Source organism: Tupaia chinensis, unplaced genomic scaffold (assembly GCF_000334495.1).
Source record: "Tupaia chinensis unplaced genomic scaffold, TupChi_1.0 Scaffold143861_1, whole genome shotgun sequence".
Classification (NCBI taxonomy): Eukaryota; Metazoa; Chordata; class Mammalia; order Scandentia; family Tupaiidae; genus Tupaia; species Tupaia belangeri.
In genome coordinates, this window is record NW_006203712.1 from 365,595 (window position 1) to 382,677 (window position 17,083).

At 50.1% G+C, this 17,083-nt stretch overlaps 2 protein-coding genes across 5 annotated transcripts in view; one reads left to right on the top strand and one right to left on the bottom strand.

The window, feature by feature from the left end:
• Positions 1 to 7,420, bottom strand: part of B9D2 (B9 domain containing 2) — a 21,043-nt gene extending 13,623 nt beyond the window's left edge. Inside the window, exons 1-3 of the mRNA XM_006165274.3 lie at positions 6,372 to 7,420; positions 5,876 to 5,967; positions 1,349 to 1,474 (exon numbers count right to left, since the gene is read on the bottom strand). Coding sequence (XP_006165336.1) covers positions 1,349 to 1,474; positions 5,876 to 5,963 — 214 coding nt within the window. The 5' untranslated portion in view covers positions 5,964 to 5,967; positions 6,372 to 7,420. The remainder of the gene's footprint in view (positions 1 to 1,348; positions 1,475 to 5,875; positions 5,968 to 6,371) is intronic.
• Positions 7,421 to 14,327: 6,907 nt separating this feature from the next.
• TMEM91 (transmembrane protein 91) overlaps positions 14,328 to 17,083 on the top strand; it is an 11,091-nt gene continuing 8,335 nt past the window's right edge. For 3 of the 4 annotated variants that reach the window (XM_014582854.2, XM_014582852.2, XM_014582851.2), the window contains exons 1-2: positions 14,328 to 14,851; positions 15,656 to 15,887. In XM_014582854.2, coding sequence (XP_014438340.1) covers positions 15,684 to 15,887 — 204 coding nt within the window. In that variant the 5' untranslated portion in view covers positions 14,328 to 14,851; positions 15,656 to 15,683. The remainder of the gene's footprint in view (positions 14,852 to 15,655; positions 15,888 to 17,083) is intronic. The other variant, XM_014582853.2, reaches the window with a different exon arrangement.

The window sequence follows — 17,083 nt, forward strand, 5'->3', positions numbered from 1 at the left end:
CAACCACAGTTCAAGTCCCAAACCTGATGGCTTGAAAATTACAAGTAGGGGCCAGCAGATGGCATGGTGGTTAAAAGTCATTGTATTCCCACACGGCCAACTACAGTTCGAGTCCTGAACCTGGTGGCTTGCTTTCTCACTTTCTCTCTCTTTCTCTCTCTCCCTCTCTGGTCAAATTGAAATTAAAAAATGGATAAATAAAGTTAAATAAAATAATTTTTTGTAAGTTCTTTTTTTTTTTTTTTTGAAGAGGTTTTTGCTATGGGGAGTGTGCGCTCGCCAGACAGACAGAGAGAGACAGAGAAATAGAAAGTGAGAAATCACCCCTCAGGGGGGATGGCCATGCCACAATCCCTTCTCTTCCATTCTCCTCTCGGGACTTTGGGCATGCACGCACACACGCCTGGCATGAGTTTAAACCACCAGGTCCAGGACTCGAACCATGGTCAACTACATGGGAGTCCAGCGACATAGCCATTATGCTAACTGCTGGTCCCAAATAAAATAATAATTAAAAAAAAAAAAGTGAAGCCTGTGCATGTAGCCCTCTCTGCCAGAACTCCCTTCCACCCTGTTATCTCCCAGTGGCCCTTCACAGCAAGCTCAAATGCCCTCTCCTCCAGGAGGCCCTCTCTGACCTCCTGACGGTCAGATACCTCTTCTGGGCTCCCACAGCCTCTAGTAACCCCTCATCTCGGCCCACTCATAGCACCATCTGGAGCCAGTTCTGCCTGCTCACCAGATGAGACCTCGCGGGCAGGCCCAGGGGCTTTCTTGATGACCAGTGTCTCCCTGGCCTCACCCAATACAGACTAGGCATGAACAGAGCAGTAAATATGGATGTTGTTGAAATATATGGCACATTTTCTAGGCTGTTTTCCGTAATCTGCTCCCCCTAGTGACCCACATTTTCTACCAGAAGAGGTTTCCTGAGCCCCCTCCTCCCCCAGTACTCGCTTCCCCTTTGAGCAGTGCCTCTGCTTTCAAGCTGAGGAGCCCTTCCTGGAGGACAGCCACCGCCCTGGCCCTGGCCCTTCTCTTTCTCCCTCTCATAAAACCCCTCCCAGCTTCCTCCTTATGGGAGACTGTCTGATTTGTCTCTTTACTTGAAGGCCACCTCCCTTCCTGCCCTCCCCCCCACCTTCCTGTACCCCCCACCCAGATCCACATGCCTGGGATCTCACCTGCAGAGCAGGCCTGGGAAGACCCCTCTGCAGGGTCAGGCCTGGCTGTGCAAGGAACCCACGGGGTGTGGGGAGCAGGGGCAGGACTTGGTGTTCCCACACCAGCAGCTTTGGTGCCACCGCCCCTGCCCTCAGCCTGCCGTGGGGCCCGGCCTGGTACCCACCTTGGAGACCTTTGGTAGCGAAGTGCAGGTCGACGGGGTGGGACCAGTAGGCCATGTCCCCTACCTGGGGGGTGTCCACCTGCGTTTGCCCCTCTCGCAGGCCCGATAGGAGCTTCCATGCTGCCCCTGTGGTGAGAGCCAGGACACAGATGGGGTGAGGGGTGGGAGGCAGCCATCAGGAAGGGGGTGCTACGGTGCGATAGGACCCTGCTCCTCCCTGGCATTTGGGGGTAGGAGTTACAAAGTATGGACTCTGGAGCCAAATGTCTGGGTCCAGATCCTGGCACTCCTCTTCCTGCCTATGTGACCTTGGGCTAATGACCTTTCTCAGCCTTGGCCCTCCCCCCCACCTGAAAAATGAGCAAATAATAATGCAGTCCTCCTATTTTCACGAGAGGACTAAGTGAATTAATATATACAGGAAGCACTTGGAACTGCCTGGGCAGAGCAAGGGCTGGGAAGGTGCGCTCACCGGCACTTAGAGGCCTGCGCCAAGAACGAGGGGCCGAGGGTGCCCTCCAGGAGCGCAGCATGAAAGGCCCGTGGTAACGACAGAAATCCCACTTGGGGCACAGACTCGTGAGGACACCTCTGTGCTCACTAACTGCCAGATGCTCTGCTGGGTGCTGCAGGCAATGTGCTAAGGTGAGCTGCCCTGGAGGCCTCTCTGATCCACCCTATCCCCAGCCTGCAGACTCTGCCAGCCCCAAGGCCCTGGCTTGTGCTCTCTCCCTGAAGTTCTATCACTGTCCCCCTCCTCCTCTACACTTTAGCCTCAATGTTCCCACTTCTTTATTTTTTTTATTCATACATTAAATTGCTATACATCATTTAGATTGTGAAGAGACTTTACCCAGTACCCGCTTCTTTTTTTTAGGGGAGAGATTTTTGCTATGAGGCATGTGCGTTCACCAGAAAGAGAGACAGAGAAACAGAAAGCGAGAAATCTCCCCCCTCAGGGGGATGGCCACTCCACAATTCCTTCTCGTCCATTCTCCTCTCGGGATCTTGGGCATGCATGCACACACGCCCAGCGTGAGTTTAAGCCACCAGGTCTAGGACTAGAACTGCGGTCAACTACATGGGAGTCCAGCAACATAGCCATTATGTTAACTGCTGGTCCCGAGAGATTTTTGCTAGGGCATGTGTACTTGCTGGAGAGACAGACAGACGGAGAGACAGAAAGTGAGAAGTCACCCCCCAGGGGGGATGGCCATGCCGCAGTCCCTTTTCCTCCATTCTCCTCTTGAGATTTTGGGCACGCACGCACAAGTGCCAGGCCTGAGTTTCAAGCCTCTGGGTCTGGGACTCAAACCAAGGTCAGCCATGCAGGAGTGTAGTGATGTAACCATTATGCCATCTGCTGGTCCCAATGTTCCTACTTCTGTTCTCCCACCTTAGGGCCTTTGCACTGGTGCTTCCCTCTGCCTCAAGGCTCAGCTCCTAGGTGTCACCATCCCTGGCTTGTTTTCATTCTTCAGAGCTCAGCTCAAGTGCTGCAGTCATAGGAGACCGTCCCCCATTCAAAAGTTCGGGTGGTATGGTGGTTAAGGCAGCTGGACTACCACATGGCTGACCGTGGTTTGAGTCCCAGACCTGGCAGTTTGCTCTCTCACTTTTCTCCTCTCTCTCTGATCAATTTCAAAAAATAATAATAATAATAAAATAATGACAATGAATACAATTATAAATAATTTTTTGAGAAGATTTTGCTATAGGGCGTGTGTGCTTGCCAGAAAGACAGAAAGAGACAGAGAGATGGAAAGCGAAAAATCACCCCCCAGGGGGGATGGCCACGCTGCAATCCCTTCTCCTCCATTCTCCTCTTGGGATCCTGGGCACACACACACACATGTGCCTGGCATGAGTTTAAGCCACTGGATCTGGGACTCGAACCATGGTCGACTACATGGGAGTCCAGCAACATAGCCATTATGCTAACTGCTGGTCCCCCCTAAAAAGTTAAGTCCTATCATAGCATCCATTTCTTTTCTTTGGAGCACCACCACTATCTACAGTTTATTCATTTTTTTCTGTTTCCCCTACTATGACCCCAAGAGAGCAGGGACCTCAAACTGAACTCTTGGTATACATAAGGTGCTCAATAAATGTTTGTTGAATGAATAAGTGATTCTAGTAGGTGGGTGCTAATATGACCCCCATTTTACAGGTAAAGAAACAGGCTCTGAGAAGGAAAGTCACTTGGACGTGCATTTCATGAACATTTATTGAGCTCCTACTGTGTGTTAAGCACTGTTCTCCATGCCGGGGATACAGCAGTGATGACAGCAGACTAAAGTCCTAGAGTAGAACTGGATTCAAACTCAGCTCTCACTGCAGAGCCAAACCTTGCACCCAGCGGCCTCAGAGCTCTCTTGGATGAATACCCCCAACAACTCTCTAAAATAATACAAATCATGTTAGTCATTACATCCTTCTGAGTTGGGCAAGGGAAGCACCGGGTGCTGAGTTTCTGTGTACAAGACTTCCCAGGAGCCCTATGGAGGACAAATGAAGAAACCAAGGCTTCATGAGGGAGCAGCATCTGCCCAAGATCAAAGAGCAGGTGGAGTCCAGATTGGAAACTAATTCTGATTCCAGAGCCTGCCTCTTTGCCACTTGACTAGAGGGTCTCAGTTTCCCAGGGAATCTTAACTGCCACTGTATCTGTCCATAAAGTCCAAAAAGCCCTGGGCCTAAGGGACGATAGTGGCATCTGTTAAACGGGCATTTTTTTTGTGTGCCAGGCAACATCATATCTGGGGCTTTTTAATGTTCTTCTTTTAAAGTTTACTTATTTCTTCCATGAGCAAGAGAAAAAGAGACAGTATTCACAACAGGGTCTTGACACCACCATCTATCCCCCAGCCTCAGCCACGTGGGGTCTAACTGCATTAACCACTAGTCGAAGCCCTTAAAATAGGGCCGAGATTAGTAAGTGTTTGCCTGGCTTATGTACAATTTTGATGGAGTCTTTCTTGTAAAGCCCTCACAGTGGGCAGGTGGGGGAGGGTGTCTGGTGGCACAATGATAAACTTGATGCTCTGCAAGGCTGACCCTTGTGGGAAGGTTCTTGGTTCTTGCCCACAGAGACCTCCCTGAAGGTGCTGAGCCCATTTGTACCCATGATCCCTGCATAGTCAGCCATGTGGGATCCAACTGCCCTAACCACCAGGGCACAGGCTGGCCCCATAAGATTATTATTCCATTGTACACACAGGAAAATCTAGGCAAAAAGGCATACCCAAAGTCCCATAATTAACAAGCAACAACTGGGGGCTGGCAGGTGGCATGGTAGTTAAGGGTGCTGGACTCCCACATGGCTGACCATGGTTTGAGTCCCAAACCCAGTGACTTGCTTTCTCAATTTGTCTTTCTCTCTCTCGCTCAGTGCCTCTCTGGTCAAAATTAAGCAAATTAAGTTAAATAAAATAATTATTTAAGAAAAAAAAAAGCAACAGCTGGGGCCAGCAGGTGGTATAATGGTTAAAGCACTGGACTCCCACATAATGGACCATGATTTGAGATCTGGATCCGTTGGCTTGAAACTCATGCCAAGTGCATGTACGTGTGTGCCCGAAATCCTGTGAGTAGAATGAAGGAGAGGGGATTGTGGTGTGGCCATCCCTTCTGGGGGTGGGGGGGTGATTTCTCACTTTCTCTCTTTCCATCTCTGTCTCTCCAGCTAGTACATGCACCCTGTTGCAAAAATCTCTCGAAAAAAAAAAAAGCAACTGCTTCTGAACTGAGGCAGTCTTGCCCTTCCCGCCATCACCGTGCTGCCTTGTACCTGCTATTAGCTTCATTTTCAGACAAGGAAACTAAAGCTCAGAGAGGACAAGTCCAAAGGCCCCCAGTTAGTAGGGGGAGTCAATATGTGAACCCCTACCTGGCAGCCTGTGACCCTAACCACCCTACCACTGTGCTATAGCGTCTACCACTCTACCACTCTACCACTGTGCTATAGCGCCTCAGATTCAGAAGCACGAAGAAAGGGGCCTCCCTGGTCCCTTCTGTGACTGTGTGGATGGACTTGGATGACTGACAGAATGTGGTTCGTACCTTGTCACAGAGAATTATGAATACCAGAGGGTGACCTTCCTCTGCAAATCTGGAATAGAAACTTCCACTTTACAACAAGAACTCAATAAATGGAGACTGTTAACCAAAGAATTATTGAGATGGGTGAGGGACCCAGAGTACTCCTGAGAGGGGGAAATGGAGTCCAAACAGGAGATGTAGGGTCATCGAGTGTTTTCAGGACTGGAGGTGTGCGTATGGGGTTGAGTCGATAGTCCCATGTCCCTAGGGGCTGGGTGTTGAGAGTGGGAGCCAGAGACCCCAGAAAATGGGATGAGAAACGAGACGAAGGAAACCTGAGACTCCTGTGGACAGAGTGTGGGCTGGGCCAAGTGTCCTGAAAGTTGATGAAAGATGATGATCAGAGGTGGAATTGGGGGTCAAGGAAGGAATCCAGAGCTCCTCGGCTGGGAGTCTTGTTGGGAAATGAACCAGCCTGGGGAATACCTGTGTGGATGCCCCACTTGCAGAAGAGGCTACTTTCAGAGAAACCAGTGGCTCCCACGATCTGCCCAATCACATGCACTTCGGCCATGATCCTGAGAGGGGAAAATATAATCACATATACTATAATATAAGCAATATTACCACTGGCTGACAGATGGGGAATCAGGCCCACCAAGTAAGGGGCAGTACTAGGATTCCAAGTCAGTTTTGTCAAACCTCTGTGACTGCAGCCTCAATCACAAATTCTACCTTTCCAGAAGAGCCCAGGAGAAACTGTGGAGCGAGTAAGGTCCAGGGTTGCAAAGCTCTGCCCCACCTGAAGCAACCCAGGCTCAGTCCTGCGGAAAGCCCCGCCCCTGGAGCCTCTGGTCCCGCCCACAAGCACCAAAGCCCCACCTCCTCCCTTCGGATCGGCTCCCAAGTTCCTCTAAGCGCATGCGTCTTTACTTCAGGGCCTTAGCCCCGCCTCGAAGCGCCGCGCATGCGCTAGTCCTACCTTAGCGTCCGTAACGGTTAGGAGAGGCGAAGGCGTCAGAGTGGATTGTGGTTCATGGGCCTGATCTGTCTCTCTCTCTGCAGTCGCCGACTAGGCCTGGCTCGCGCCTCTCCCAAGACCGTCTTGGCAGCAAAGCGATACGAGGCGCGACACCTCCGTAGCTGCGCTCGCCTTGGGTGCCCTGGCTGTTGCTCGGGCAACAGCAGGCTCTTCCCCTGGCTTTGGTCCCGCCCTTCGCGCCGCTGATTGGGGTTAGCCGCCGGGGGGGCGGGGCGAAGCTGTGATGGACATTTTTCCCGTACGCTTGCTCTACTTTGGAAAAGTAGCGTCTCGCCAGTCTCCACCTAGGGTTCCCTCGTTTGGGGTGTGGTTGGACAGCTGCCATGTTGGGGGTGGCGGTGTTAGTTGGAGCGCCAAATGTTTTTCCCAGGTATTCTCTTTACAAAATAAGCAAGTCCATCGACGTTCTGTGCCCCGCCCGCCGCATTCAGCCCAAAAGACTCTGGAGTCTAGAACCGTGAATAAGACAAGCCGGGACAAGGGAGAATTCCTGCCAGATCATTGTATGCATCCCCCACTCCCCTGCCCTGTAACGAAAAGGAAACGAAAATCCTTCCTCATTCTGAGACTGACAACTTGGGGAATGAGTTTCCCTTCCCTTTTCAGAGTTCTCCCTGGGTTTCTCTAGGACCGTTGAATTCAACTTCCTTCTCAAAGTTACCTACATGTTCTTCAGGGTTATGGCTGGTTCTCTGCTAGGGGGTGGTGAGGGTGAGGATGAGAAATAAGGAACCAAGACCTTTTATCTGCAGAGAATCCTGTCCCTGGTAATTTGCTCTGTGACCCTGGGTAACTCGAGGTCATCCATAAAGTGAGAGCATAGACAGGGAACTGAGGCAGAGGTACTCACAATCTGAATTCCTGAGTAGTGTTGTCTCTCACTCTGTCTAACTGATCCTTTGTCCCTTATTCATCTTGGACTTGGAGTCTGGAGAGTACTTATTCTGTACTCCCCCCAACTTGAGCTTTTTTGGGCTTGATTCTTGTTTTTTTTATTATTATTATTATTATTACTTAAATCATTATTTAATCACGTATTTTTTAAAGAAATCATTATTTTTATTTAACTTTATTTATTTATTATTTATTTTAAATTTGATCAGAGAGGGACAGAGAGAGAGAGAGAAAGTGAGAAAGCAAGCCACCAGGTCTAACACTCAAACCACGGTCGGCCATGTGGGAATCTAGCACCCTTAACTGCCACGCCACCTGCCAGCCCCAGTATTTTTTAAAAGAATGATTTATTTAAGGTGTATTTATTCGTTCATTTACTTTAATCTGACAAGAGGGAGAGACACACACACATACACAGGGGGGGGTTGGGGGTGTGGGGGTGTCCCTCTTGTTTATTATTTTTAATTTGCTATAAGCATGTGTGCTGACTAGAGATAGAGAAGGCGAGAAAGCAGCCCTCTCCCCCCACCAGGGATAGGCGACTCTGCAGTCTCTTCTTCTCTCTTGGGATTCTGGGTTTACATTTACACGTGCCCAGCATGTTTTTTAAGCCGCCTGGTCCAGGACTCTCTCTCTCTCATCTCTCTCTCTTTATTTATTTATTTTAAAATTTTATTTATTATTTTTTAAATTTGAACAGAGAGTGACAGAGAGGGAAAGTGAGAAAGCAAGCTGCCAGGTCTGGGACCTGAGGACCCATGGTCAGCCATGTAGGACTCCAGTGCCTTAATGACCATGCCACCTCACCTCCCTGTCATTGGTCCGGCCCCTGGTCCAGGACTCTTAATGCAGTCTGCCATGTGGGAGGGATCCTACTCCTCTTACTCCCTACTAGTAAGCAGAACAAGAAAGAGTCACCAACCTAGGACTGTGGTAACCCACCGTGGTGCAGTGGTAACCCACTGTGCAAAAGCAGCAGGATCCCTCACAGTAACCACCGTTGGCATTCTCTGCAGGTCTGCCTGAGACAGGCCAGGACCTTGCATCAATGCCCGGCAGGCAGGCTCAGACCCTGTGGAGAGTGCTCATTGCTCTGTCTCTCACATGTGCATGCTCTTTCGTGAGTAAAAGAACATGAAAAATGATAATCACCCAGTCTATAGGGAGGGAGCAACATTTCAACAGGATACCATTTATATAAATAAAATAATTCAATAAAACATTTCACTAATAGATACATTCATTTTTTACTGTGGTTTTGGTTTTGCCATAGGACATGGGTGCTTGGCAGCTTTCAGAGAGACAGTGAGAAGGAAAGTGAGCATCACCACCCAGGGGAGATGACCACGCCACAATCCCTTCTCTGTTCTCCTCTCAGGATTGGGCAAGCACACACACTCGCACCCAGTGTGATTTCTCAAGCCACTGGGTTTAGGGACTTGAACCATAGTCTACTGGCCATGTGGGAGTCTAGTGCCTTAATCACCACGCCACCTACATGCCCCGATAGGATAGATATATTTAAAAGCTTCTGTTTAGGGGCTGGCAGATGGTTTGGTTGGTTAGGGCCACTGGACTCCCACATAGCCAACTGTAGTTTGAGACCTGGCAGCTTGCTTTCTCACTTCCTGTCTCTCCTTCTGTCTCTCTTTAGTCAAATTAAAAATAAGTAAATAAATAAAGTCAAATAATTCTTAAGAAAAAAAAAAAACCTTCCATTTATTGAGTGCTTCCTTTGTGCCAGCCACCATCAACTAGTCATTTTACATGCATTATTTCTATGAATATATATTCCTAGACATCTCACAGAGTAGGTATTAGAGCTGTTTGTTTAAGCTGAAGAAACTAGGGCAACATCTTTTGTCTTAAGCTAAATTGATTATAGATCTGTCTGCCCCTGTAACTAAAGCTTACGTTCTTAACCTCTCTGCTGTTCTGTGTCTCTTAGGTACATGTTCTGCTGTCTTAGGGGAACATTAACCTGCTTGGGTGTCATCCTAGATTCCATTTTTTTCCCACATCCAACTAGTCAATCAAGTCTACAAATGCTCCTTCTTTAAATGAGTTCCTTCCCCAATTCTCTCTCTAAAGAAAAACATTTTCTTCCCTACTTGTTGATATTAGTACTATGAAGGAAATGGGGGGACCAGCAGTTGGCGTAATGGCTATGTCGCTGAACTCCCATGTAGCTGACCATGGTTCGAGTACCAGACCCAGTGGCTTAAACTCACGCCAGGCATGTGTGCATGTGTGCCCAAGATCCCAAGAGGAGAATGGAGAAGAAGGGATTGCGGCCGCAATAGTGATTTCTCACTATCTCTCTGTCTCTCTCTTTCTGGTGAGCGCACGCGCCCTATAGCAAAAACCTCTCCAAAAAAACAAAAAAAAATGGGGCCCAGCAGATGGTGTAATGGTTATATCTCTAGACTCCCACATAGTTGACCACAGTTCAAATCCCAGACCTAGTGACTTGAAAGTCACACCAAGTGCATGTGAATGTGTGCCCCAAATCCCAAGAGCAGAATGCAGGAGAAGGAATTGCAGTGTGCCATCCCCCCCATGAGGATGACTTCTCGCTTTCGGTCTCTCTATCTCTCTCTAGTGAGCACTCACACCCAAGATCAAAAAAAAAAAAAAAAAAAAAAAACGGGACCCGCAGGTGGCGTGGTAATTAAGGCACTTGACACTCCACTCCCACATGGCTGACCAAGGTTCGAGTCACAGGCCTAGAGGCTTGCTTTCTCACTTACCCTCTCTGTCTTTCTCTCTCTCTCTCTCTGTGTCTGTCTCTGGTCAAATTAAAATAAACGAATAAATAAAATAAATAATTCTAAAAAAAAAAAAAAGGAAAGAAAAAGAAAATACCTAAAAAAGGAACAAGCCCAAAAAACAAAAAACGGGACCAGCGGGTGGCATAATGGCTATGTCTCTGGACTTCCCTGTAGTTGACTGTGGTCGAGTCCTGGACCCAGTGGCTTAAATTCACACCAGGCGTGTGTGCACGCGTGCCCAAGATCCCAAGAGGCAAATGTAGGAGAAGGGATTGTGGCATGGCCTTCCCCCCGGGGGATGATTTCTTGCTTTCTGTCTCTCTGGTGAGTGCATGTACTCCATGGCAAAAACCTTTCCAAAAAAGAAAAAAGAAAAGAAAAAAGAAACCATATACACTAGCATTAAAAAGGGAAAAAAAAAATACAATTTGGGACCATCAGTTGGCGTAATGGCTATATTGCTAACTCCCATGGAGTCAACTGGGGTTCAAATCCTGGATCCGGTGGCTTAAATTCACACCAGGTGCGTGTGCATGCGTGTCCAGGATCTCGAGAGGAGAGTGTGGAGGAGAGGGGATTGTGGCATTGCCAACCCCTCTGGAGGATGATTTCTTTCTTTCTGTCTCTCTGTCTTTCTCTGTCTTTCTGGTGAGCGTGCAAGCCCTATAGCAAAAACCTCTCCAAAGGGGGAAAAATACAATTTTTTTTTTAAATAAAGAAAATGGTTCACAGGTCAACAGCCAGGATTTATGTCTTGCACTGCCTCTTCTGTGTGACCATCAGAATCTCTGTGCCTGTATCCTTTTTTTCTTTTTTTTGGAGAGGTTTTTGCTATAGGGCGTGTGCGCTCACCAGACAGAGAGAAACATAGAGATAGAAAGCAAGAAATCACCCCTCAGGGTGGATGGTCACACCGCAACCCCTTCTCCTCCATTCTCCTCTCGGGATCTTGGGCACGCATGCACACGCGCCCGTCGTGAGTCTTAAGCCAACGGGTCTGGGACGCGAACCGCGGTCAACTACGTGGGAGTCCAGCAACATAGCCATTACGCTAACTGCTGGTTCCCTGTGCCTGTATCCTTATGAAAGGGGAATGAATGAAAGTACCCACCTTACAGGATTATTGTCAAGATGTAATCATTTACTCTATGAAGCTGTTATGTGTCCATAGACTCTTGGGCACACCTCCCTTTAGTAGGTAGAACCCAAGGCTCCCCTCACCCCCACCCATCCCCACCCCCAGAGTGTGGCTGGACTTCATAACTTGGATCTAACCAACAGAGTGCAGTGGCAGTGATGCTCTGTGACCAGTGAAGTCACCGAACAAGGGGAGCATTGCTCAGTGTGCACCATGCACATGAGGGCCCATCACCAGGCCACGTGGGAATCCATGCTCTTATCCCCCAAATGTGTGATGAGTGCCCACTCTGTGCCACGCCGCCGTTGCAGGCCATGAGGCACAGCAGTGAACAAGAGAGATCAAATCTCAGCCCTAGGGACCAGCAGTTAGCGTAATGGCTGTGTCGCTGGACTCCCATGTAGTCAACTGCGGTTCGCTTCTGGGACCCAGTGGCTTAAACTCACGTTGGGCGTGTGTGTGAGCGTGCGTGCCCAAGATCCCAAGAGGAGAATGGAGGAGAAGGGATTGCGGCATGGCCATCCCCCCTGGGGGGTGATTTCTCGTTTTCTGTCTCTCTGTCTCTCTCTGTCTGTCTGGCAAACACACGCGCCCTGTAGCAAAAAAACTCTCAAAGAAAAAAACCAAAGAAAAAAACAACTCAGCCCTGTGGAGTTGGCGCTGATGTGGGAGGTTTCAAACTACCAACTAAAGAAACATAATGTGTTTCATAGTGATACGAAAAGGCCCCCAGTGCAAGATCAAAGAGATGTGAGTAACAGGGTATCCCTCTGGGGTAAACATCCTGCCCCCTCTGCTTGTCCTCTACCCTCCTGTGTGTTTCCCTGCCTCTGTCATCCGCCAGAAACTCTGGCTGAGCCCAGTGCACGCACAGACGCCATCTGTTCTCCCCAGGAGTGGGGCCCGTGCCAGTTCCAGCGTCTGGACTCTTGGCATGGAGCCCTGGAGCTCCAGAGCAAGGGAACTCCGGCCGGCCCCACAGCAAGCTGGGGAATCCTCAATCTGGCAAGATGGAGGGCTTTTGGGAAGATATGCAAGCTGGTGGGCTCCCTGAAGGAGGTAGAGGCTTACAGGGTAAGGGGAGTCCTCTAATTAGACAGATGAAGGTAGATGCAAATTATACGAATAACCACTGTCAGGCATCTTTAAAGTGCTTGCTTTGCCAAGTTTTGGGCAAATGCTGGATATTTGTTCTCACACTTCATCTAAGCACTTTGTGTATGTGTTATCGCGTCTAGGAGGTAGGGGTATGTTCCTCATTTTACAGATGAAGAAATTGGGGTTTGGAGAGATGAGACACATATCAAATGCCTTACAGAGCCTGGAAAAGAAGCCAGGCCTGTGTGTGGGCACCCAAATGCTGATTCGTGAGCACCATCTCACCTCCTGATACTCTGCCCAGCCCCATCCTGGATCACCCTCCTCAGCCTCCTTCCCTGGAAGCCACCACACCACCTCTGCCTCTGCTTCCTCCCCTCCTCTTGGGTCAACAAGGAGTGCAAGCCAGGGTTACAACCTGCTGGTCCTACTGTGAGTTGTTTACTGGGGCCAAGAGAGTATACATCTCTGTGCCTCAGTTTCTTTCTTTCGCTCTCTTTTGCCAGCTGGTGCATGTGTTTGAGAGAGCGCAAGCACACGCACTCCCAATGGGGCAGGGTCACACACGGCAGTCCCCTTTTCTCCCCTTCTACATCCCATCAGGATTTGGGGTAGGCAAGCTCCTGAGGTAGGCATGTTGTTTTTTTTTCGGGACGTGAACCGCGGTCGACTACGTGGGAGTCCAGCGACATAGCCATTACGCTAACTGCTGGTTCCCAGGTAGGCATGTTTTCAGCCTCCTGGGAGTCAAGCACGGTCATCCAGGAGGGGCCCACTTTCTATGGACTGTGCTTCACCTCTGCTGCCAGGTGGGCTAGACTGTTCTTTTTTTTTTTTTTGAGAGTTTTTTCACTATAGGGCGGGTACGCTCGCCAGACAGAGAGAAACAGACAGAAAGTGAGAAATCACCCCCCAGAGGGGATGGCCATGCCGCAATCCCTTCTCTTCCATTCTCCTCTCGGGATCTTGGGCACGCACGCACACGCGCCCGGCGTGGGTTTTAAGCCACTGGGTCCGGGACGGGAACCGCGGTCGACTACGTGGGAGTCCAGCGACATAGCCATTACGCTAACTGCTGGTTCCCTAGACTGTTTCTTTATCTGCACTCAGTGAGCTGGTGATGTGCTCCTAGGAAGTAACCTAACCTCTCTGTGCCAGTTTCCTTCCATAAAATAAACTATAAAAGTGTTACTTGAGGACCAGCAGATTGCGTAATGGTTCACTGTAGTGGACTGAGGTTCCAGTCCTGGACCCGGTGACTTAAAACACATGGGGTGCGTGTTTGTGCATGCCCAAGATCCTGAAAGAGGAGAAGGGATTGAGGGCAGCCATCCCTCCTAGGGGGTGATGTCTCGCTTTCTGTCTCTGTCTCTCTCTCTCTGGCGAGCACACACGCCAGGTAGCAAAAAAAAAAAAAAATCTCTTTAAAAAAAAAGCGTCGGGGGAACAGCAGTTAACGTAATGGCTATGTCGCTGGACTCCCACGTAATCGACCGCGGTTCACATCCCGGACCCGGTGGATGAAATCTCACGCCGGGTGCCTGTGCGTGCGTGCCCAAGATCCTGAGAGGAGACTGGAGGAGAAGGGATTGCGGTGTGGCCATCCCCCCTGGGGGTGATTTCTCGCTTTCTGTCTCTCTGTCTCTATCTGTCTGTCTGGCGAGCACAAGCACCTTATTGCGAAAACCTCTCCAAAAAAAAAAAAAAGAAAAAAGAAAAAAAAATTGTACTGTATTGTAATTATCCTTGATCTTCATCAGGATATGATTGCTTTTGAGCAAAATTGCCCCTGGACTGTGCACGCCCTGAAGGTAAGGCCAGTGTCTGTCCTGGTAACCCTGAGTGTAGACTGGATACAGTCCCAACCTGAGGGAGGTACTGGTAAGCGTTGAGATGAGCTTGGTTGGTGCTGTATCTCATCTGAGCCTAAGTTCTCTTCTGTAGTCAAGGTGTAAACATGGAGACTAGACTCACTTCTCTGCAGGATTTGTGTCACTGGTGTTCTGAGGAAAAGGTGTGTAAGTGGATCAGCAAAGCACTTAAGTTAAAGCTGCTGCAATTACTGAGCAATGGGGGACAGAGAGGAGGCGGGGCCAAGCCAGGAAGGCCCAGGAAAACGGGGCATCCCCTTCTCCTCCTCCGAACTGCTGCGCTTGAGACTGGACTCAGGGGGAAGGGACCGCTGTCCTCCGCTACCCACTCCTGCCAACCCCGCACCCAGGGGTGTGTGGCCGAGGCAGGCACCTAGGGCCTGGGCGCCGACGACGGCCTTCAAAGCCCCCTCCCTGGCCGCCGAGGAGGGTGGAGCCAGGAGGCCGTCGCCCCGCCCCATCCCAGCCCCCGCGCGCAGCGGGCCGGGGTCTCTGAGATCTGAGCCCCGCGGAACACGCAGACCTCGTGGGCGCATCGGGCACCGGCTCCCGGACGGCGGGATCGCCGAGTTCGCCCACCCCGCGGGCGGCAGGTCTGGCAGGTGTCGGTGCTGCGGCCCAGGAGTGCAAGTGTTTTGACCGTGGGCGGTGAGTGAGAGGCGGAGGTGATCCTGGCGTTGGGGATCCGGAGTGTGTGCTCAGGTTGGGGTTTTATGGAGAGAGGTGTGTAAAGGAGGATTCAGGTAAGCCAGGAGGTGTTGGAGAGCAGGGGGGGGGGGGGGTCTGGGGGGGTGTGGGTCGTGTAGAGAGGAGGGATGGGTGGACAGGGTATTTCGGGCAGGTGTGTAAGGGATGGAAACGGGAGAATCTTGGGGTGCGTGTGTGGGGGAGGGTTTCTGATGCTGTTAGGAGTGTGCAAGGAGTCACTTGCGATAAATGTGTAAGGCTGCAGGTCTGAGAGGGGTTGTCTTCTGGGAGCTGAAGTTTGGGGCAAGTACAGGGTCCTTTGGGAGATGCATGTGCGGAGAGGGGGCTGGGCTGGCAGGGATAGAGCTGCACGGTGTGTGGCGTGTGTTCTAGAGGCCAGTTCCAGGTGGCACTAGGGTGCGAAGATGTGTGTGTGTGTACCTGGGAGGGATGTGTGGGCCAGATCCAGTGTATGTGGGGGGAGGTTTGGGGTGGGGAGGGGTGGAAGGCATGGTGTGGAATGGTGCAGCTGGAATGTGGTTGCTGCCTGAGGAGACAGAAGCCAGGAATTGAATGTCCAAACCCCAGAGTTCTCTTTGCAGCTTGAGCCAACCTCCTACACTCTCTGGGCCTTCGTCTTTCTATCTGTTATATGGGTCTTCAAGGCCACTGAGCTAATATCTGAGTGTCTCCAACTTAAGAAGCCAGGGAATTGGAGGGAGGTGAGATTTTTACAACTTGTATTTTTCTTTCCCCTACTCCCAGGAAACCCCTTCTGGAGTCTCCCTGGTCCATGGACAACCCTAGCCTTCGTGAGCTTCGGCAGCCTCTGCTGGCAGGCCGGGATCCCCCTGTCCAGAAGCCTGGCAAGCCTGAATTGGGGGCCCCTGTAGGAGAGACAGCCTTTGCAGAGTCCCCGAAGGGCTGGCAGTTCCTACCACCACCTCTTCCCTCTGTGAGTGCTAGTCTGGGGGATCCAGGGACACCCAACCTTGAGGTAGGTGCCCCAGGCCTTAGTGAAAAACCAAAGGAGGGGGCAGGAGGTATACCCAGATACGGCCAGCATCTGGCAGGCTGGCAGCTCGGGGGATCTGCCTTGGGTTTGAATTCTCACTTGTGTGGGCTTCTGGGATTTCCAGTTAGGATTCTTCCCGCTGCGTCTCCTTTGGTTTGGTTTCTTTACCCTTTTCTTTCCAGATCTGTGTCTTATCTTCATTCCCTGGCTTCTGGCGCTCTGCCTTCCCTTCTCTCGATCTTTTTATCTGTCCATTTTTCTCCAGAGTCTCCACACCTCTGGTCTCAGTCAGCTCTGGTCACTATTTCTTCAAGTTACTATTATTTTTTTTAAAGATTTTTGCCATAGAGTGCATGTGCTTGCTGGAGAGAGGAGAAAGAGAGAGAGAGAGAGAGAGAGATAGATTACTGCCCAGGAGGGATGGCCATGTCACAATCCGTTCTCCTGGGATCCGGGACATACCCGCACGTGCCCAGCATGATCTTCAATACACAGGGCCTGCGACTGTCACCGTGGTTGGCCATGTGGGAGCCCCGCGCTGTAGCTACTCCGCCACTTGCTGGCCCCTTCAAGTCATTCATATTTATTTATTAGTTTTTGCTATTGAGTCTGTGTGTTCACCAGAGACACAGAAAGGGAAAGTCAGAAATCACCTCCAGCAGGGTGATTTAATCTCTTTAAAACAAGTTTTGTGAGCTATTTGTTACTGGTAATTTTTTTCTTTTTCTTACTGTTTTTTTTTCCATAAGGCCTGTGTATTCATCAGAGACACAGGGAGGGAAAGGGAGAAATTACTCTCCTGGGGGAATAGCCACACCACAATCCCTTCTCCATTCTCCTCCTGGGATTTTGGGTACGCACTGGTCTCCGAGTCACCAGGTCTGAGACTCAAATCACGGTCAGCCATGTAGGAGTCCAGTGCCTCACCATGCAGCTGGTCCTGTAAGACATTTTTACAAACCTTTTTTTTTTTTTACCTGGAATCTGGTGTTCAGCAGACAGGTTTGGTCTAGTGACTGAGGCCGCTGGAGCATAACTCCCATCTTTTTGCAAGTTCCCATTCCCAGTGGTTTCTGGCTCCACTTCAGGGTTTATTTATTTAAATATTTAACTTTATTATGATTATTATTTTCCAGTTTGATGAGAGAGAGAGAGAGAAAGAAAGAGGGAGGGAAAGA